The sequence below is a fragment of the Engystomops pustulosus genome, chromosome 4 (genome assembly GCF_040894005.1).
Source record: "Engystomops pustulosus chromosome 4, aEngPut4.maternal, whole genome shotgun sequence".
Classification (NCBI taxonomy): domain Eukaryota; kingdom Metazoa; phylum Chordata; class Amphibia; order Anura; family Leptodactylidae; genus Engystomops; species Engystomops pustulosus.
In genome coordinates, this window is record NC_092414.1 from 30047745 (window position 1) to 30070549 (window position 22805).

Below are 22805 nucleotides of genomic sequence, written 5' to 3' on the forward strand. Positions count from 1 at the left end.
TCTGCACAAGAAATTTTGCAAAGCTGTGGAGATCTTCATGAATTATTTACACTAAATAAACTAAGTGACTATATAAAATCCATCATACAGTTTCATACATTTACCCTGGTAGTGGAGCAAGAATCTATATCACAATACCGATGGATTATCAGATCTTAAAGGAAATCCAACATAAAAATCCATCATGATAAATCAGGGGCACATATCTGAGCACCGTGACTGTGGTAATCTTCTTATATCTGTTATCCATGGCCTCATTCCTTCTAACATCAACTTTTAAAATTTTGCTAATGAGCCAGAAAGGCTATGGGCGTGTTATGAGAAGCCCTTTATGCCTTATCTACACAGGCTTTTACATTGTGCGGGAGCATTTTTCCCTCCCACAGGGGGATATTTAACCTATCTGGCTTATTGGCATAATTGTAAAAGTTGATTTTAGAAGGAGGGAATCCATGGATAACAAATGTAAGAAGATTACCACAGTCACAGCGGGTGGATCTATGATTAAGTGCCCCTGGTATATCATGATCAATTTTGATAGTAGATTTCCTTTAAGACCTGATAATCCATCTGTATTGTGACATTGATTTTTGCCCCATGCAGACACTACCAGGGTAAATGTATGAAACTGAATACATTGAGTTCCACCTAGTAGAAGTATCCTCTGCGACAGCATAATGGCAAAAAAAGAAGCAGATCTCCATCAATGCATTTCTGGACTAGAAGTGGTGTATGGTTCCTGTCATAGGGACAAAAGTAGGGACAAAAGTAGGGACAAAAGTTTCGACCTGACATTGTTGATACTGGTCAATTATATATTGTCCGCCTAAGTTAATTATATATCGGCCACCATTTACAAGAACGGACAGAGTAGAATTTGCCTTAAAGAGGTGGTAAAAAGGTCGATATGGTTGTCCAGCCCTATCCATGGGAGTGGAGGTCTGACTAGTGAGATCTCCACCGATCACAAGAATGGACTCCAACCAATCACAAGTCCTGTTCTCAATAACAGAATGAAGCGGATGGTTGAGTGTGTTACTTTGTAAGTTGTGAAAATTGGTGAGCACAGAACTCTATCCCCAACACCCCCATTTTTATAATAATGATCTTTATTCATACAGAGCCGTCATATTCCGTAGCGCTTTACAAATCATAGACCCCATTCACAGTCCATCAGAGTGCCAAAGGTAGTTGGCATTTTATTATGCTCCTATACTGTTGTATCAAGCTTAAGGATCCCTGCTTGACCCATCGCTTCATTTAGTTAGTTGAATAGGGCCTCCATTCTAAGGATAGTTCACACCAGTAAGACCCCCAACCAATTGTTATCCCCTATCCACAGAAGAGATATGTCAAATATCTCAAGCCTCTCGACAAATAAATAACCAACAAATCTACCCATAACGTAAGAATCCGCTGCCTGATGGATATTGGAATTTCCTAACATTGCCACAATGGCAAATATTACAGGGAAAGTGGGGTTACATTTTAATATTTGGGGGTTCTCATAAGACCCTATCATTTCTTTAAGTGGCAGTTCACAATTTGGTAACAGAAGAAGAGTAGATCATAGCCACTTGTCCCCGATGGACAATAATTCTTTTATTATGTGAATTGCATTCATTTACAAAGATGAAGCTATAAAATGATCATAGTTTTTCTTTTTTTAACTGTTTCTTTTAACTTTTTTCTTTTCTTCAATAGAAAAACCTTTTATTTCTGTGGAGACCAAGGATAACACAGTCATCGAGGCTACAGCTGGAGAAAAGTTGACCAGACTCTCGGTGAAGGTTTCTGCTTACCCAACCCCTACTTATCAATGGTAGGATCCCAATGCTACGCTTGTCCTAAAGGATGTGTCAACTGTGCCATAGGAGTAAATTTACAAAGAATTATCGCACGCATACTATAACTATAGTCTCCCAATTACAATAATCTAGATTCTGTTTACAGGGCCTTACCATCAGGACAACTAATAACTAAAGGATAAGTCAAAGGTGTAGACCTGTACAACTATAAACACTGGGATCTCCATCGATACCCCTTGTAGTCTGTACAACCACAGGAGCTAGTAGAAGGAATGACAATCAATTTTAATGAAACTTCTGAAGAGGCATAACTTGATGGACTGCAGAGGGTACGGTTGTAATTGGGCCCAAGAAGTGTAGGGGGCCCATAAAGTGTCACTTTCCCATATGAGAAGACTATAAACCACACTTTATAGTCGGGGGTCATCATGTGGCCCGTCAGCTTCAAGTTGTGCCACTGAATTGCATGACATTTGGCATAACATTAGTCCCAAAAAGATGAATACGGAAGCCATGTACTTGCATGCCTGTTGCCATTGCAAGGGAACCCCTACTCTTACATGGGAGCCCGAGTACACAGGATAAGAGGCGCCACTAATTACCTTTTAAATACAACACTGCAAGCTCCTAACCCATTGATGTCTGACCTATAACACAGGTTTTTTGGTGACATGTAGCAAGCTTCTGGAGGTGGGGAAACTCTCCTGCTAAGAGTTCGAGAGTGGCCACCATCTTACCTCTATTAGTTAAGGCAGTTGGTTAGTTAGTGAAGCCAGAGCTCCCACCCACACTAAATGTATTGCACACTTGCAACCAGATACCTGGGAATACTAGAACTGTGTCCCACAGTGTTGCCTTCTCAGCTGAAGATGGCTGAACCAAGGTCCATTCCAGTGACTACAGGGGGGGGATCAGAAAGTCATTTCAGGCGTGTCTCCTTACACCTCAGCCATTACGTTATAACAGCTACCAAAATCTTTGCTGTCAGTGTACAAATTTTGACACACCAATCTCAAAATGGTTGGCCATCACCATCCTAAACCCTAGGCCTAAAGAAGGGACATTAACCTATTTTTTTTACATTGCCAGGTTTAAAGATGGCCGGCCATTAAGCACTAGCAATGGAAAGCATCGGCAGTCATTGCACTCTTTGCAGATCAGAGATGTGATGGAGCAGGATGCTGGGCGATACACACTAGTATTAAAGAACCAACAGGCTGGACTACATCAGTGGGTCAATGTGCGACTGGTGGTAAATGGTAAGCATGGAATAGGACACTGACCAGACCTATGTAACCAGAGAAACACATGATGAAAAGATATGTCTAATATAAGATCTAAATAGAAATCAGTTCCTATGTAACACTTCCGCTGAGTTCACATTGCGTTTTTTTTTCCTCCATTATAAGGGTTGGCTAAGACGTATCCCATTGAATGTACTTATAGTGGGATACGTTCCTGCTCTTCCTACCCCTAAAGTAGGAGGAGGAGTGAACATTGGTGGCAGCCAATTACTGGGTTTGGGATGTTTTCCAAAGTTTCCCTTATTTGGACTGTGACCTCACTGTAGACCTCCCTGATCATATGCTCGGTGGAGCTTTCCTGGTGTATATGCGGAACAGATACAAAAAAAGGTGATATGATAGAAGCCGTAGTCACTCTGTGGTCTACTTTTTGGGATAAAAAAGTGATGGAAAGAAAATTTCCATTGGGGTTCACAGGGGATATAAAACCCTCCATACTACATGGATGTGCAGAATCCTACAGGTGTCAGATTATATCCATACTTCACTTTTCACCTAAAGGGATTATCGTTGACTAGTATCTGCATTCATTTAGAAGGAAGCAAATCATCACTGATTGAAGCACAACATAAGGTTTCTTAACTAACTTTCCAGATTCCATTATATCATAGCCTCCACATCATGCACCATATAATTGCTGGATTAAGTTTTAATTGGTACTGTTCCAAAATTACTATCATCCCTCAAGGTCTGATCTATACTCCATCCCCTTAATATGTGATTGTACACAGATGTTCAGTGCATTGACCATAGCTGGATAATCTCTGAAGTTAACTCTGATTTCCAGAGGGCTTTTAGCAGTCCCAAGGTCCCTTAGTGCTTGAACAGAAAATTCATGGGGTCAAACAGAGTCTCTATAGATCCGATCTTTGTATGGGTGGATGGATGTCGTAGTGAAGCACTGAGACTGGGTTAAAATGTTACTGCACATATTCGATTTAGAAGATGTAGAACGTAACAATATGTACAACGTGTAATATAAGTATGGAATTTGTCACCAATTTTCTAAAGGTGATTTTGACATGAAATTCTCACCAGATGTTAGTGACAACCCATCCAATTTACACTGGGAAACAAATAAAGCCATAGATGTCCATAAACTAAGTTATGTCTAATAATGATAGAAGACGCAAGGACAAAGTATTGAACACATGAAGAAAGAGGTGCAAAAAGCCATGACACTAGCTGAAATCTATCAGTAATTAGAATGCAATCAGCCGTTTTGCGAGGAATAATATCAACTGGTTCAACTGATGGCCTACAAAAAGGCGTCTACTATACAAGAAATATTTCATGAAGTGGATGAGATGTTATTAATAGAGATGAGCGAGCACTAAAATGCTCGAGTGCTCGTATCGAATAACGAACCCCATTGAAGTCAATGGGAGACTTGAGCATTTTTCAAGGGGACCACAGTTCTGCAATAAAATGTGCCATTTTATTGAGAAATAAGGAAGTCAGTCCTGTTTCTTCATTTTTTTAATTCAATGGAATATTCGTGGAACTTCAAAAAGGAGAATAACCCGTGTTAAACATATGCAATGTGTTCTTCACATTGTGAAGAACACCTTTCTGCACTAATGTCTTCTGATAAGTTAGCAGATGTATGGAAACATCTGCAATGTGTTCTTCACTGAAGAACACATTGCAAATGTTTCCGTACATCTGCTAACTTATCTGAAGACACGAGTGCCGAACGGTGTTCTTCACAATAGTATGTGAAGAACAATATGTATGAAGAACACATTGCTGATGTTTCCATACAATTGTGAAGAACACCATTCGGCACTAATGTCTTCGGATAAGTTAGCAGATGTACGGAAACATCTACAATGTGTTCTTCACTGTGTTCTTCACTGTGTTCTTCATTTAAATGATCCTGTGTTCACTGTTTTCACTGTGTTCTTCACTGTTCCTCACTGTGTTTCCTTAAGTAAAAGCTCGATCTCGAGCAGGCGAAATACTTGTGCAAGCAACTAGCCGTTTCGAGTACGCTATTATCTTTTCATTGCAAATGGTGAAAGCAGCTGGATACCTGCTCCAGTTATAGTAGGCATACCTCTGCATAAAACGCCCCATTGGCAAAATGGTCATAGACAAAAAAAAATGGAAAAAAATTGCACGGATGATGTATCCAACACACATATAACACACACTTCTATAAGTTGCAGTGACAGCATTACAACATTATATCTAAATTAAGAGCATATGAGAACCCTTATGATAAAGGGGATGTCTACTCTCATTTCATTTAAGCATGTGTTTTCTATCAGCACATGCCACTGTCATACATGTGTTTCTGATCATATTTTCCGGGTCACCCAAGGTTGTGCATTGTAACATTTACGATAATTTGGAGTCATGTCATAATGATTGTGTTTCTGTAGTTGTCAGATCTTAATAATGACAGTACGGCTGTAAATGTCTTGTAATGCTACAAGCTTTCTAATAAAAACCCTTGAAGAAATATCCAAAAAAATCTGAATACATTTGTCATACATTTGTGTCATGTATAGATTATTTAGAGGATGTATGTTTTTAGTTCATGGGTCTGAAAGGTAAGATTATTGTTACACAGTTTAGCATTAAAGTCAATGGTCAATGTGGTGATGATGTTCAAAACCCCTGGTGGTGCAAAAGTATCATAGATGTCAGGAGTGAATGAATGTGGACCTCCCAATATTATGAAATCCATGAAGAGGGCGGCCTCAACTTATGATGTATCCATGGCTTATGACAACTGGATGATGTCATCCTGCACAAGTCATGAAATTCAACAAAAATTGTCACCGACAAGGCATGGAAAACCACAAACATTGGGTGCTCCTGTCAAAAAACTTGCAAACATCTAGAGGAACTCATTTTTCTCTAAAAGCTTTTACAATTCTTAAACAATATAGCTGGAGATGGTCAACGAGTGTACCAGAGAGTAATTCATACATTCTTAAGGTCCTGAAAAGTATATTGGTCATGGACAGTTAGAGATCACATGACCCTCCATCTCCGGCTATGTTATGGATAGGAATGGCAGCTGAAGAGGTAAAAGACAACCAGGGGCTATACTTTACATTTCAAGAGAGCAATGAAGAACTCTAATATACTTGAGTATAAGCCTAGTTTTTCAGAACAAAATTTGTTCTCAAAAACCTTAACTCGGCTTATACTGGAGTCAATAAAAAATTTTGTCAAAACTCACCATTACGACGTCACCCATAGGTCCTATGCTTGATTCAATGCTCCGGTGCCGCCGCGGGTCCTTCGGATCTTATTCAGGGATTTCTGCTCCTCTCCGGGCCCCCTCGTGATGCCGGCGGCTCACAAACAATGACGTCGGCAAGCAGCTGATGTAATTCTGTGTGCTGGCCGAGCGTGAAGGCCTGATGAGGAGCGGAAGAATCCGAAGACGACTGAAGGACCCGAGGCAGGACCGGAACATTGGAGACAGACTGGGCAGGCTATATACTACAGGGGATGGGCAGGCTGTATACTACAGGGGGCTGGCAGGCTATACACTACAGGGTCTGGCAGGCTATACACTACAGGGGTCTTTCTGGCTATATACTGGGAGGCTGTGACCAATGCATTTCCCACCCTCGGCTTATACTCTAGTCAATAGGTTTTCCCTGTTTTTTGTGTTGAAATTAGGGGTCTCGGCTTATGCTTGGGTCTGCTTATACTCGAGTATATACGGTAGATGAAAATTGGTAAATTGCCTAAATATCCTGCCCCACACATTACAAAAACTTGATGTTACGTGTCCAGCTCCTTTATTGGTTTGACATTTACGACCTATATATGGTACCAGAACCTGTTGACTGTTGGTTCTTCAGTTTAAAAACTTTTCGAAGACCAAAAGATTTTGGGGATGCGTCATCTCTACGAGACAGTATCATACATGCTTTATGGTTTGGGTGGCCATGAGTCCCTAAAAGCATTGAGCCCTGGGTTGCTAGCTGAAATGCCCAGGTTATAATTTTGCTACTGAGTATAGAGGTCCATCAGTGAAAGGTGGTGACCAAAGTGCGCTAGAGTTCTAATCATAATTACATGACTTGAGGACCCCTGTTCTTGTGACAGGCCATAGTGGTCAGACCTCAAGTGATCAGACACTTATAGGATATGTGTATAGGACATCCCAATAATGAGCCCAATTAGTGGAAATATTTTACATTCAGCTCTAGCAGAGGTTGAAGTCATAGCTCTATAATAAGTTTGTTGTAAATTTAAATATGATTATGTGGGCTCAAGAGTTGTTTCCCAATGGGGCAGTTGTGAAGGACAACTCTAATCCCAACTGATTATATGGTCAATGTACAATGACCACCATGCGGATCTTGCAGTCAACACCCATTCAAATGATTGAAAGCTAAGCTGCAGTATCCCAGCTCGGCCACTACACCGTTTACTGAGCAATCAACGGTAACGAGTATTGGGGATGATATACTATCCCTTGCATGGCAGGAAAAAATTTGTGCAAACTATGGAGAAAATTGCTGGCCATGAAAACTGTTCGGGTGGAACAGGTTCTGGGCCAAGTGGGCCGCACATCTACATCAGCCAATGGGAAACTCTTATCCATTCTGGGATCAATCCCACCAGCAGGATAGAGAAGGCTAGTGAAAGAAGTATCAGTCGTATTGTAAACCATCCCATTTGTGTTTTTGCCAATATTTACTGATTTGATTGGAAAACCCTTGAAGGACTGTCCATTACTTATATACTCTCAACATACTGTATTACACAACCGAGATAATTTGTCCTAAGACTGTTGACATGTCCTTCTTATTGGTGCCTATGTTCACAGGTTTTTATTCTCCCTCAATAAAGTATGTAGTGTGACACCTTGCCGTAGACTTATTTCGTTGTCCCATTATTTGTTTGTTTTTTTCAGTTCCACCTCAGATTCATGAGAAGGAGACTTCACCACCAAATATTTATGCACAAGGTAGCCGACATGTTTTGACCTGTACTGTGTTTGGGGTTCCACTTCCGACATCCATTCAGTGGCAGTGGCGACCATGGACACCATGCAAGATGTATGCACGGCGCAGCGCGTAAGTTCCCCATATTCATCTGATTATTCCATTGTCTTTCTCACTTTGTTGTGGTAAAAATACCAGAAAAATTATTTCAAAGACTTTGTCTTATTCAAAAGTGCTGCAATGCGGACTCAATCCATGAATAAGGTCTTACGTACACAACCATGTGTGCAATACAGGCCGCAAACAGGGAAAAGCGATCCTTTGTTTGCGCCTGTTTTTGTCCAGGTGGACATCGGCCGGAAAGACCTGCTCTATAATTTGCGGTGTGGCCACTTGGCTGATTCACAGTCGATATATAGACAGGAGATAGATGATAAGCATCTTCAATCGGGCATTCAACCAAGGGGTATTGAAAGAGCAATACATACTCTGCCCACAATAGTCCACATGCAGTGGGCCCCTTAAGGACAGGGGGCCCAGGGTAAATGCCCAGTTTTCCACCCGCTAACGCCAGCCCAGGACACAAAGTATGCACCATGCCTTACCGAACTGAGCATGTGCACAATGCACCTCAAAGGTGGCCATGCACATGATGTCTAGTGGCATTGTTGTCTGGAGAAAAAAAAAGTTTACTATTTTTGTAAAGTAAACTAATAGTAGGGCAAGTTAAGAGATATTCTTTGTAAAATAACAACTAAATAATAAATAGAATTTTTATTTATTTATTGTCTCCTTTAATTGGGTTATTTACTCCTTGCAGACCCCATCATTCGCCTTCCCGCAGGCAACAACGTGACAGAATGCCTGAGTGCAAAGACTGGCGAGACGTGACCCTGGATGGTGATGTGAACATCTTTGAAAGCATAGAGTTTGTGGAGGGGCGGAATAAGGTATCCATGAAGTCTCTGGGTGATATTCCCTGATTGCATTGCACTTCCTAAAGTCATCCTGGCAGGAACAATCATGAATTATTGGGGAAGTCAATTATCCACAATACAACAACATAAGCGTCTGAGCTCAATCTATTCTTCAATCAAGGAAATGCCCAGAAAAAAAAATTCATAGCAGAAAGTAGAAACAACACCGGGGCTATGTCCCTGGGTTAAAAGTGCAATTAGCCTGATATAATTACCCTCATTGTATTGTACTGTATGGAAATATCAGCCAAGCATAAAAATACTCAAGTGGATAATATTCTGACCTGGATTCATAAGTGCTCTAAAAATATAAAGATAAGTGCAGAAACATATAAATCATAAAATAAATAAAAAATACAACTAAAAAATAAATAACAAAAAAAATAAATAAACCCATTTGACCTAATATTTTGGACTTGAGGACACATTGAAATTTTTATAACGCCATTACTTTTTGCTTTTCCTTTAACATAGTCATATAAAGGCTTGTTTTTTGTGGTGGAAGTTGTATTTTCGGATGGCAGTTTTTTGGGTATCTAAGATGTTTTATTTAGTTTGATGGTGGACTGCCCTTTTTCTGGATTTTTGTTTGTGAAGTAAAAGTATAGTAAAATGATACGTAATAATTATTTTCTATCAGTCATGACAAAATTGTATTTTCAGGTGTCAGAATGCAATTTTTGGGGTACTCATAGTGTTTTACTTAATTTGGGGGAAACTGTGGGTTTTATTTAAGAGGTTGTGTGAAAAGTGCTATTCATGAGATACCAAATTTATACTGTTTTTGTTATTCTTTTATTACTCTTACCTCATAAAAAAAACATTTAAAAAATGCTTTGTGGCCCCAAGTTTTGACCCATAACTTTTCAATTTTTTTTAAGAAGCTTTGTATCTTGTCTTTGCATGAAAGCACTAATATATAGTAAATGCCTTTTTTATTCCATATTTTTTTATTCTATTTATTTTATCCAATTTCTGGATTAAAATAACATAATATAATTATTTAAATTGAATTATCATTATAAATTGTGTTTTAAATTTTTATTTAGCTGAAAATGCTGCTCTTTTTGATTTTTTAAACTTTTTTTTAAATATATTTAAGCTTTTATCCCACTCTTTAAAAATGAGCATTGGATGCAGTAGCTGAAACTGGATGATATCTTTCTGTTATATTTAAGTTTACGCTACTTTTTTACTGTATTATCTTTTTACTTCCCGTAATTTTACACACATGGTCACATCTTAAGTAGGGATGAACAAGTCTAGATTTGGTTTGAATTGAATCTGGATCCTTTCTGATTCATGTTAGACAAATCTTTTAAATTGGCGGCTTTCTATTAGTGTACTGGCATTCATCCCAAAGCTTAAGGGAGGAGGATGGGCGAGGGGAATGAAAATTTTGTAAAAATAGGACCTTATGCAGATGAACATATAAGGAAGGGGAAGGGGGCGGTGATACGGCCACACAATTTGCAGCTGAATCATGGCCCCCATAGATGTCTATGGCACCCCAGTCACAGGGAATTGAGGACGTGGGGGCAGATTTATCAAGCTGTCAGAATATTCTTAGTTGCCCATGTCAACCAATCACAGCTCCCTTTAAAAATATTCATGAGCACTGGTAAAATGAAAGCGGTAATTGCTGTAATTGCTTGCCATGGGCAACTAAATCTGCCCCATGGTGTTTCACTGCACTGTAATCGACTTTTAATGGAGACGGAAGGGGTGAGGATCGCTTGACCCTCCTGCACACTAGCCCGGGCCAGCATACGTTCAGGTGCATAAGGCCTTAACAAAATAAAATCTGAAAAATCTAGAAGATTTGTTCCAAATCAATTTGATTCAGGCCCAAACTAAATTGTTTGAAAAATTGGATGAAGCTTCTAGAACTGGAATCTTCACTGATTTGTTCATCTCTAATCATAAGCCATTCCCGTTCCTCCTCAGGAAAACTCACCTGGAGTGCAGGCCATAGTATTTATCTTCCGATAACTGGATTTTATGTACTTTGATTCAACATTGAGCACCACTATCCATATCTAGCACACCTTAAACATGTCCATCAAATCGTGTCTCCATTGTACAAAGATAGAACATTGTAGTCATAAATTTCTATGGAACCCTAATTTACCTGTGTCAAATCCTGTCATATTCCATCTGAAATACAGATATATTCTCCTCCAAAATATTGTTGCATTCAAACTGCAATGTACAAGAGGCCAAAAAGAGGTTGTGTCGCTTTTTACTTCCCTGTTATAGAAATGCTGCCAACCTACTTCTCCAATAGGGAGTCTGATCTCACACACTTGCTTATGGCGCATTCTTCATGGTCGTAAAAGTAAAGCCTATGTGTAGCAGTAGTGATGGGTAGTGTAGAAGGTGTCCGGACTCTAGAGATTGATTTTTGCCAAGTATTGTTGAGTTCATGTCCTAAATGCTCCCTAAAGAGATGCATTTGATTACGGTTACGTTGAAGATGCTCTCAGTAATTTCGACATTTTTTTCTGAGAATTTTTCAGAAATCTCTATTAAAGTTAGCTTTTTTCTTTGTTGGTGGATTCGAGATCTGTGCTATTATTACAACCAAAAAAAACGGGGAATAATAACTATTAGAAACCCAACCGATCCTTAGTATAGGTGTCCCTTATATGAGCCGTTGGTGAACATGTGTGCTGTCCCTCCAGTCAATGTCTACGAGCTGAGAGAGATAGACTTGTACAACTTGACCACCACTGTATTAGAATGGTGAGCACAGGACCCCCTTATTGTACTGATACATTGTAGCAAGATAGCTGATCTTGAAAACTGTTAAAAATCGAAAAAACCAATATAAAGCACCTGAGTGGACCTGATTTACATCTATTTTCTATATCCCAGTGTACTTTCACTTACATACCAAGGCAAGTAAAATTGTCCCTTTCAGATAGCTGGGGTCCTGTTTTTCCTGTCCTGGTTATGGGCCCCTATATATTTAGATCCTACAGTTTTCCTTTGGCAAGGAAAGTCCCGCCGTATGCAGCAGAGCGGCTTCCTGTTAGGATACACGGCCATGTATGTGTCTGTCTTCTAGTGAATGACCTATACTAACATTTGTGTGATCTGCTGACCTCTCTCTGCTCCCTGGTGGGTTCACGTGTTGAATAGATTCGTTGTGACTAAGTACCTGCTTAAAAGGCATAAAATAAGACCAAAAACAGTAACATTTAGCAGACACGACCAGTTTCCTATTTCCTCATGGCTTCCTGTTTTCAGACCACTCCTGCAGGTTGCAATTTTCCTGTTTTTTGTCACACATCTGTTCCCTTCACGGAAGGGACAAGCTGCTGAACAGGCAGTATTAACATCTCCTCCAGATTTATATGGAATAATTCCCAATCATTGCGTCATGGAACGTAAGTTTATGTCACATACGTTGCCAGGCGGGATATTGTAGAAAAATTATACAGTAAAACTTATGAAAGCTCAGATGGGTATTCCGCAAGCCAAGGTACAAATGTAATATATGGTCCAGCATAAATAAAGCCTATGAGGCCTAGTAAATTAAAACCCCTGCTACCCTACCCAACTAGATCTATCAGCCCAGGAACTATAGGCCTCCACCCCTGATCCCAGAATTGGTGCCTTAACCTATAGAGGAGAGTGAGGGTGACATGTAGCCAATGGCTTGTTTTTTTGCACAGGGGCCTCAGTCTATAGAAGTATTTTTCATGGATTACAGTGAGAAGTCAGTTAACCAGGAATTTGGGATGAGCATACCCGAACTTTAGGTTCGGCATCCTCCATTCAGTAGATCCGTTGAACCTGGACATGTTGCTTCTTACAACATCCATGGTAGGGATCAGCAGACCCAAACTTTAGGTTCGGCAACTCCGTTCAGCACCTTCATGCATGTTGCTCAATGGGTTGTAGAGTAGCCAATCGGGCTACTAGGCATGGCTATGATTGGCCTGGCGGATATACCTATCTGATTGGCTTCTCTGCAACCCAATTGAGCAACATGCATGAGTTAGGCGGAGGTGCTGAACCTAAAGTTCGGGTCCGCTGATCCCTACTGGGAAGGTGCTATCAATACATTTACTGCTCTAGACCAACAAGGAGGTGACTGGAAACTCTTCAGTGCCCTAGACCACAAGGGATATCACTGTCAATCTATAGAAATTATCCATCCATATTATAGAGATAATTATTTGATGTACGTGGATGTAGTTTGCAGGTTTAGATGTGGCAAAGCCTGACTTCCTGAGTGACCAGTTAAACTGATAGCTTCATCCTACCTTGGCTTTGTCCATTGATTTCACTGGATTTTGTTATGTGATATCATGCCAAAGCATAATACCATATTCAAGTTAAGGTCGGGTACATCTCTGGCAGTAGCCGAAAGTTGGCCATGTCCAACCCTAAGAAGAGAAGCTGTAGTGGATCTAGTTACTCTCCTGTGTTATTGATGGGGCAGGAAAGTACACGAGGGCACAAGCTGCTCCCCTCTTTTACAAGCATCAGTCTCTTTTGTACAGAGAATGAAAATAAAATAATTTTTACAAAATTTTTGGTAAATGTTCCATTAGACTATACCTCTAGACACTACATTATACTAGAATATTACCAATTGTTCCTTAAAAGTAAATTGTTTGACTTGTTCAGATTTTATATGTGTTCTATTTTTCCCACAATTCCAGACTGTGAGCAAGATGGTCATCCAGAAGGCAAATTTGTCCATTATGTATAAATGCTCAGCTTCCAACAAAGCCGGGAGAGACGAGAGGCTGGTATATTTCTATGTAACAAGTAAGTGACTTTGTATGTTCCCTTTTTTTAATTTATATTACCGGTATGGTAATAAATTGGATAGTATAAGATAAGGGGAAAGCTCATATGTGTATTGCACTAACTTATTGTGCAACAAGTTCAGGGCACCCCTGAGATTGTGTGGAGACATCCATCAGTATACTGTAGGTTATGTGGAGCCATAGACCAATATACTATAGGTCTACTTCTTTGTTGTTGTAGTAGGATCCAGTATTATTATAAGGAATTAAAGAAATAAAAAAACACTATGCCTCTCCAACACTAATTTAAAGGGAGTGTCTACTTTCAGAAAATCATTGATATTGTTTGTATCAATTCCTCACATTTTCCAGAACTCTGCTTGCTGTCATTCTACAGGAAGCTTCATTTTTTACTTCCTGTGTATAATAACTGCTTCCTAGTCATGTGATGTCACACCGGTTCCTGGCTGTGTGACATCACATGACCAGCGATCATTTTTTTATCCACAGGAAATAAAAAATTAAGCTTCCTGTGCAATGTGAGCAAGCAGAGATCTAACAAAAATGTGATGAATTGATATAGAATGTATATTGCAGAATTGTATAACTTTTCATTATACAAACAATATCAATTATTTGCTGAAAGTGGACAACACCTTTAAATCATACATCACCTTGTATCTGGCAGAACATGCATTTGAGAACTTCCTTCATGGGCAAACCCCTTTAAGCGTTTACAAATGAAGCACCCTATATTCAGTGGTATTTTTAGTTTTTTTTTCTATATCCACTATATTTTTGATAATACTTTTTTGATAATTTCATCTCTATAACTTAATCTCTTCAATAGCAATTCCAGATGGCTTTGCAATAGACCCCGAACCTTTGAAGGAGCCAATAGAGGGTCAGAACCTCAGCCTTAGCTGCCTCTCGGATAATTACACTTATGAGAACATGCAGTGGTACCGACTGAACCTTAACACTTTAAATGGTGCGGAAGGGAACCCGCTTGTACTGGAATGTAAAAATGTGCACCTGTATGCAGACCGCATGGAAGGAAAACTACAGCTTCAAGAAGAATCGAGTAATGCGACCCTCATTCTTAATATCCCCAAGTTATCTATAAAGGATGAGGGAGCCTATGTCTGTGAAGTCCAAAACCGTAAAACCCGGGAGAAGCACTGTCAGAAGAAATATATATCAGTTCTTGGTGAGTAGAATATTGATTTTATTAAAAAACTCTATGCAAAATCACAGTGTACACCCAATCTGATACCCAGCATATACATAACCTGCTCCTTCTCCTTTGTAGCACAGGAAGCTCCATACTTTCGTTCCAACCTGACGGACAAGATGGTGAATGTCAGTGACTCCATGGTTATGCAATGTGACACCGACGGAGCACCTAGTCCCAGAATACTTTGGTATAAGAACAACAAGTTGGTGGAAGAAGTGTCAGGTATAACATTATAATAATCTTTTTTTGGTTTTTCAAAGAAAAAAATAATATTTTAAAGGAACATAGGCAAGACGCAGCCCTCGGGGGCGGTACAATGACATAGAACACCAAAGAGAAATCCATGTATCATGTGCTGCCCCCTCAGGTCCTGAGTTTTTTATTATCATCAAACACAACTTGCTTTACTTTATATGGTTTGGCTGCTTTGGAAAATGTATTTACCATTCATTTACCATTATAAGAAATTCTGCTTCAAAATTAAGGGGATCCTCAATTTAGGATCCTCATCTATTAACCACAGTGAGAAGTAATTAGTCCTCTCACTTAGGGGGACTTGTCATGTCCGGAACTTCACAGACAACCCCTGGATGTAATCCTAAGTTTTCCTTGTGATGGTGCTTCAGAGTATTGAACATTTACAACCAGGTTTCCAATATATTGGAGACTATAAATAGGGTGTCCCAAAAGAATATCTAAAAACAATGGGGGTCATTTACTAAGGGCCCGATTCGCGTATTCCCGACGTGTTACCCGAATATTTCCGATTTGCGGTGACTTTCCCTGTATTGCCCCGGGTTTTTGGCGCACGCGATCGGATTGTGGCGCATCGGCGCCGGCATGCACGCGACGGAAATCGGGGGCGTGGACGAACGATAACCCGACGGATTCGGAGAAACCGACGCATTTTTAAAAAAAAATTGTCGTGGGACACGCGCTTACCTTCACCAGGAATAGGCTCGTGCATTCCGGCAGACCTCGGCGGACTTCAGCGCAGCAGCGAAACCTGGTGGACGTCGGAGGAACTGCCTTAGTGAATCGCCGGAAGACCCGAATCCACCGCATAGAACGCGCCGCTGGATCGCGAATGGACCAGGTAAGTAAATCTGCCCCCTTGTCTGTCTAACTAAATTAGTGTTCATAGATATCCCACAATTAAATATTTGTCCCTAGCTGAGCCCATAATTGGGGTAGCGTTGGCATAGTTCCCACTGTAACCCAGTACCATATTTCTGCCCTTCTTGGTCCTGTGATGGTATCAACACAAGGGCTTTCCAACGATTGATTATATCCCCTGTGTAGGGCAAAGGGTTATGCATGTACAGATGTTAGGTGATTTTTTGGTATTCTGTAATTTTTTTTCCGGAGAAATTGGAGTCCTGAAATAATTTCAGGATAAATATTTATTACATATCCATGGGAGATGTTGATACATAAAGCCATTTTGGCTTGGCCAAAGAAAAAAATATGTGGCATATTCACAGTCTCTCTATTTAATTGAATTTAATGTAATCAAAGCCAATCTATCCACCCAGATATTTTTGACGCTCCCATAGACTTAAATGAAAAGTGTTTGTGCATGCGCGACAAACTCTGTATACAACACGACCCTGCAAAGGTGGTCAGGGAATCCAGTTCTCGAGAGGTTCATCTACCGTGTATTCACCAGACAAGTCATAAATATTAAAGAGAATCTGTCACCAGAAATGTCATTTTAGCTGGTGACAGATTCCTATGTCACCAGGTAGCCTGTGCTATGTAGATTTTAAAAATGCCTTTGTCAGGATTCTGAATCATTTCAGTTATTTATAATAATTTAGTTTGCATTACCTTTCTCCCTGCCAGCAGCGTATGATGAGTCCCAGAGGGGGGCAACTCCATCCTGTGTGTTCCTGTCTCAATCTCCTCTCCAGGTAGGGGAGGGAGGGGGCCGGTGTGGAGTAGAGGTAGAATACATGAGGAGACACAGGCACACACAGGCTGCAGCTGTCCCTCCACCAGGACTCACCTTACACTGCTGGCAGGGAACCACAGGCTATTGGAACCTATTACCAGCTAAAAATGTCATTCCTGGTGACAGGTTCACTTCAAACATGAGAATACCCCTTTAAACAAGCTGAAGTTAATGTTTTAGTAGTCACATCTGTATTTTGTATTGAAGAGGATATCTGGAATTGTCAAAGGTTCATGCAAATTATATTGTGTTGCTTTATTGAGTTATTTAGTCCTTGCAAAATGCCCTTGTAAGAATTCAGTCTAATTTGTGTTTCTTGGTATTTCTCACAGGCATAGTATTAGGAAACCACAACCACACACTAAGTATCCAGCGAGTCAGAGAAGAAGACGCGGGTATATATCTCTGCATCGCATGTAACGAGAAGGGATGCGCCAACTCCTCTGCCATTGTCTCTGTTGAAGGTGTTACTAAAAGTCCAGTATTGTATTTATATTTATTACTTATGTTAAATGTATTCCAAAGGGATTATATCAGTAGAACTTATACAGACAGTCCCCGATTTACAGATGACCCCTAGTTACATACGGACCTCTCTGCCCACTGTGACCCCTGGTGAAGCTCTCTGGATGTTACTTTAGTCCCACACTGCAATGATCAGCTGTAAGGTGTCTGTAATGAAGCTTTATTATATATCTTGTTTCCATGACAGCACAATATTTTGAAAATACGAAAATACAATTGTCACTGGGACAAAGAAATTTTTTGGGGCGTTACAATTATAAAATACAGGCGGTCCCCGGGTTACGTACGAGATGCATGTAAGTCAGAACTGTATATTTTATATTATTAACTCCAGCCAAATTTTTTTTGTCTCTGTGACAATTGGATTTTAAAAATGTTGGATTGTCATTAGAATTAGGATTTACAATAAATCTTAATTACAGACACCTCTGATAACTGTTACAGCTGTTTATTTTAGCCTAAGACTAAAGTACAGTAAATTACCAAAATCCAGAGGACCGTCTGTAACTGGGGGTCGTCTGTAAGTTGGGTGTTCTTAAGTCGGGGACTGCCTCTACACCTGTTCTGACTCACATACAAATTCAACTTAAAGGGGTTTTCCCACCAAACAAATTAGGCTGTATCTCAGTGCCACAGATCACGAGAACGAAGGGTTCGATGGGGTCCCAGGTACCTCTGTGGGACCCCTTGTTGCTCCCTGAGATGAATGGAGCAGATGGCCGCGCATATCTGTTCAGCTCCATTCATCTCTATGGAGCTGAGGGAGGTTGCCGAGCACCGATCAGCAAGTTAGGCCCTATCCTGTGGAAAACCCCTTTAAGTAAAAACCTAAAGAACCTATCTTGTACGTAATTTGGGGACAGCCTGGAGCACGTTAGTTCAAAGTTGCTACTAAAAGCGCTAATTTTCAGCAACAATCTCAGCCCAAACAGAGCAAGTTTTAAATGTGTGAGTCATAAATGCCCCAATTTTTTTAGCAAAAATGATAAATTCAACCAACCCTATTATAGTAAATGTAGACCGTATTCATTATACTAGGAGAAATCCAATCCTGCCTGAATTTTTATTGTGTGCAAAGTCTGTGGACCACAGAAACATGTAGACTATGTTCTGGCTGGATTATGATCATTTTCACAGCATAACACTGTAATAAAATAACAAACAAAAAAGTACACATTATTAAATAACCTCTAGCAAGAGAAACATGTAAAATGAGAAATGAGCTCACGATGTAAGTGGTTATTACTGTCTGTCCTAAAGCTCCAATCCAAGCAAAATAGATGAACTGTGAGATGAATAGATGAACGGGTCGTCATTAACTTAGGGTCAAGTGCTGCCCCCATCTGGCCCTCCGCTGCACATAACATAGTGTATCAGTTCAGTCTTGAATATACAGGTGGCCCCCTACTTAAGAACACCTGACTTACAGACAACCCCTAGTTACAAACAGACCTCTGGATTTTGGTAATTTATTGTACTTTAGCCGTAGGCTACTATAAACAGCTATAACAGTTATCAGAGGTGTCTGTAATTAAGATTTATTGTTAACTCTTATGACAATCCAACAATTTTAAAATCCAATTGTCACAGAGACCAAAAAAAATCTTGCTGGGGTTACAATTATAAAATATACAGTTCCGACTTACATACAAATTCAACTTAAGAACAAACCTACAGAACCTATCTTGTACGTAACCTGGGGACTGCCTGTAACTTTACATAAGCTAGTATAGTAACAGAATGTATGTTTGCATATGAGATGATACTGGTAATATTATACTTGTAGTGCTGAGGCCTTTAGCATATGTTATTTTTCTACTGCTACAGGAATTGATGATAAAACCAATGTTGAGATTGTGATTCTGATCGGCACTGGAGTGATCGCTGTTTTCTTCTGGATCCTCCTCATTCTTATCTTCTGTAACATTAAAAGGGTAAGTATATTGTAGCTGCCATAGAGCCCAATAGTGCAGAACTATATAATTCAGTTTCTTGGTGGAAGCAGTATGGGCTCAGCGGAGGTTGTAAAAGACTGTGGAGGACGGATGCTACTGTATGGCATCCATTTCTGGCCTCCACTGAACATAAGCTATTGGTGTTTCCCTGGTGAGCTGTCCATATATGGATAGGAGACTCCCTGCAGATCGGCAACAGCAAATCACTGCCTGCCGGCGATTTTCACTCCTCTTTGCGCTTTTGGGGGGAGGAATCAAACTGTAGGACGTATCTCACTGTATGATCATAAAGTGGGATACGCTGCTGCACTCCATTGTAAGAATACATCAAGCATAACATCCTCTTCAAGTATCCTTGCAACGGAGGGAAAAATTCAAACCTGAACACAGCATAAGGCAAATTACAGTAACGTTTTTGGCATTTGATTGAAAAAATGGGTGTCCAGTCATCAAATCAAAGCATAGCATACCATGAAATATGTGACTTTTTGGCCCCTTTACCCCACGTATATGCCAAAAAGTGCAAAAAAATTTACTTTTACCAAGGTTCCGACTTGATTTAGGCTTTTCTAGGTACAAGCGAATGTCCCTTATTTACATAATCCAAAATTTTGTTTTTGAAAATTCAGCCTAACCATGGTGACATAAAAACGGGATACCTTTCCATCATCATGGATCCTGGTGAGGTGCCTTTGGAGGAACAGTGTGAATATCTTCCATATGACTCAAGCAAGTGGGAGTTTCCTCGAGATAGATTAAGGCTTGGTAAGACTTCAAACTATGGCCTAGACACAGCCAAATGCTAGTATGGTGCCTCTTATGGACAAATCTAAAAACAAAAATGATGATGTGGACCTGACGTTCAAGTTCAGCCGCCAGACATGGACATATTGCCGGATTGGCGTCCGAACAGGTGTACAACTGGTTGATCATAGCCATAGCTCGTTGTTAGGGACATCCCGCTGGTCAATAATACCCATGGCTAGTTGTTAGGGGCTTCCATTTGCCGAATTGGCTGCTAAGCCACCAATTCAGAAATATGTCCAGGTCAGAAGGACGAATTTGAACACTGAACCCAAACTTGAACGTTGGGTCTGCTCTTCTCTAATTATAACTTTTTTTTTTGAGTGTTCAGATGTGTTTGATATACATGTATACATATATGTACCTGCTGTTCCCTTCATATAGGTAAAGTCCTGGGGCATGGCGCCTTTGGTAAAGTGGTCGAGGCTTCAGCGTTTGGCATCAGTAAGACCAGCAGTTGTATGACAGTGGCAGTCAAGATGTTAAAGGGTATGGGAACTTTTTTGACACTGAACTTAATGTACAAGTCATCTGGAAATCCACTTACAATACTTATTCAAATGACTTTGTGTGTTTCAGAGGGCGCCACTGCTAGCGAACACAAAGCTTTGATGTCTGAATTAAAAATTCTCATTCACATTGGGAACCACCTCAACGTAGTCAACCTATTAGGAGCGTGCACCAAGTCAAATGGTAAGTACTTGTTATAAGTTCTAGGTACTTTCATTTTTGGAGTCAGAATTGGTTGGAGGGCCCGTTTTCTTGTTTGAGTTAATTTTTTTTGCTTACTGGGCGAAAAATTTAGCTCTAGATCTTTCCACCTGAACAGCACAAACTTAAAAAAGTTGTATAGGTATTTCATAATATGGCTGGGGGGGGGGGAGTCTTTAAAAATAAAGCCTCTGACTACAAATAAAATCTGCAGACGGGGTCCCCACCAGCCTCTTTTTTTTTTTAAATGGGCGGAGCCACAGTATTAAAATATTCCTATTCCCGGACAACCCCTTTAAGCAATATCTTCCATATCTTTGGCTATTAAAATATTAACACTATAATATGATATTTTTTAGTAGTAGCAGTGATCCATTTATACGTTTTTTTACTACATGCCCTATCACTCCTTTAAAATTACAGCTTGACCCGAGCTTAGAATGTGGCACCCATAGCCTTTCTATGACAGACGGCCTCGTTTCTGTGCCAACTTCAATTTGCTGTCAGATTTATAATGTGTTCACAGAAGCTGCATTCTGGGAATTCCTTAGATAAAGCAGATAAAGTGCAGGGCTGAGTATCATCAGGCACATAGCGATCTAAGACAAGGGGGTGAAAAATTACTTGTTTTACTGCCCAGGGCTCAATGTTTTGGCAAATTCAATTGCGTTATACTTTGTAGTTTTTACTATGCTGTTTGATGCTATGATTCTTAGAACATATCAGCTAGTGGAACTATGTAGAACTAATTGTACTTATTGGAAGTAATTGGCATTGTGTAATTACTTCCATTAATTAATACTATTATACGAATTATACTATTAAATGCGGTCAGGAACTCAATGGCCCTTTCTCCAGGTGTCATAAACACAAGCAAAGCAAATCAGAACTCTCACTAAAATATACAACTATAGTATAGTATCCCTAAGATTCCTATATATCAAGCTGCTTTGAGGTAGGAAAAGGATTAAAAGTTAGGATTAAAATAGTGGGAATGACTATGGTCTATGGGCAGCTCATATATATGTAATCATTTCTTTGTGTATGTTGTTAGTAGCAGCAGGACTGTGATCTATGGGTTTATATTCCACGATTGTCACTTTTCTGTGTATTATGTATAGATATGATATAGTACAGCTTAAAGAGGACCTGTCACCCACATTTTCGGCACCAGGAGCTGTTACTAAAGTAAACGGCTATTAGGGCTTGCAGAGACACCGCAGTGTTAGAGTGATAGCGTTACCGGAAACCCACTGCGGCGGGATACAATGTAATCATCGGACCGCTCGCAAGGGGTTCGGTGTATTCATGAGGGGGCTTTCTGGGGTGCTGCCTCTTCCCCGTACCGTCCCGCTTGCTCCATAGGCCGGCAGTGACCCTGCCCCTAGCCACGCCCCGACCCTGCCCCAACCCCGCCCCCTTATGAATACTTTGGACAGCTTTGCGAGCTGTCCGACAATTACACTGTACCCCGCCGCAGTGTTAGATATCGTTACCGGAGGTTTCCGGTAACACTATCACTCTAACACTGCGGCGTTTGTTCAAGCAATATTTGCTGCTCCTTGTTGGAGACTCACAGAGTCTCAAGGGGGATTGTTTTCTCTTAAGCTGAGTAACTGTGTGACACAGTTCTGCTCCCTCATTCCTGCAGGACGGGGAAATGAAGGAGTAGAGAGAGACATTGGCTATGTGTTACACTTCTAACAAGAATTTCTGAGGGAGGGGTGAATGAGGGAGTTGAGGGAGACAATGGCCAATGGCAGCGTGTGCCTAGCTGCAGAGAATTACAAATGGAGGTGGAGGATGAGGGTGATGAGCCAGGTCACACAGTGACTCGGTGGA

At 40.3% G+C, this 22805-nt stretch overlaps 1 protein-coding gene across 3 annotated transcripts in view; it reads left to right on the forward strand.

Moving 5' to 3' along the window:
* Positions 1–22805, forward strand: part of FLT4 (fms related receptor tyrosine kinase 4) — a 148628-nt gene that overhangs the window by 96090 nt on the left and 29733 nt on the right. For all 3 annotated transcript variants that reach the window (XM_072145611.1, XM_072145612.1, XM_072145613.1), the window contains 12 exons: positions 1705–1822; positions 2898–3067; positions 8004–8166; positions 8855–8984; positions 13688–13796; positions 14628–14987; positions 15090–15236; positions 17301–17432; positions 19321–19427; positions 20078–20213; positions 20637–20741; positions 20832–20945. In XM_072145611.1, the coding sequence (XP_072001712.1) occupies positions 1705–1822; positions 2898–3067; positions 8004–8166; positions 8855–8984; positions 13688–13796; positions 14628–14987; positions 15090–15236; positions 17301–17432; positions 19321–19427; positions 20078–20213; positions 20637–20741; positions 20832–20945 (1791 nt within the window). The remainder of the gene's footprint in view (positions 1–1704; positions 1823–2897; positions 3068–8003; positions 8167–8854; positions 8985–13687; positions 13797–14627; positions 14988–15089; positions 15237–17300; positions 17433–19320; positions 19428–20077; positions 20214–20636; positions 20742–20831; positions 20946–22805) is intronic.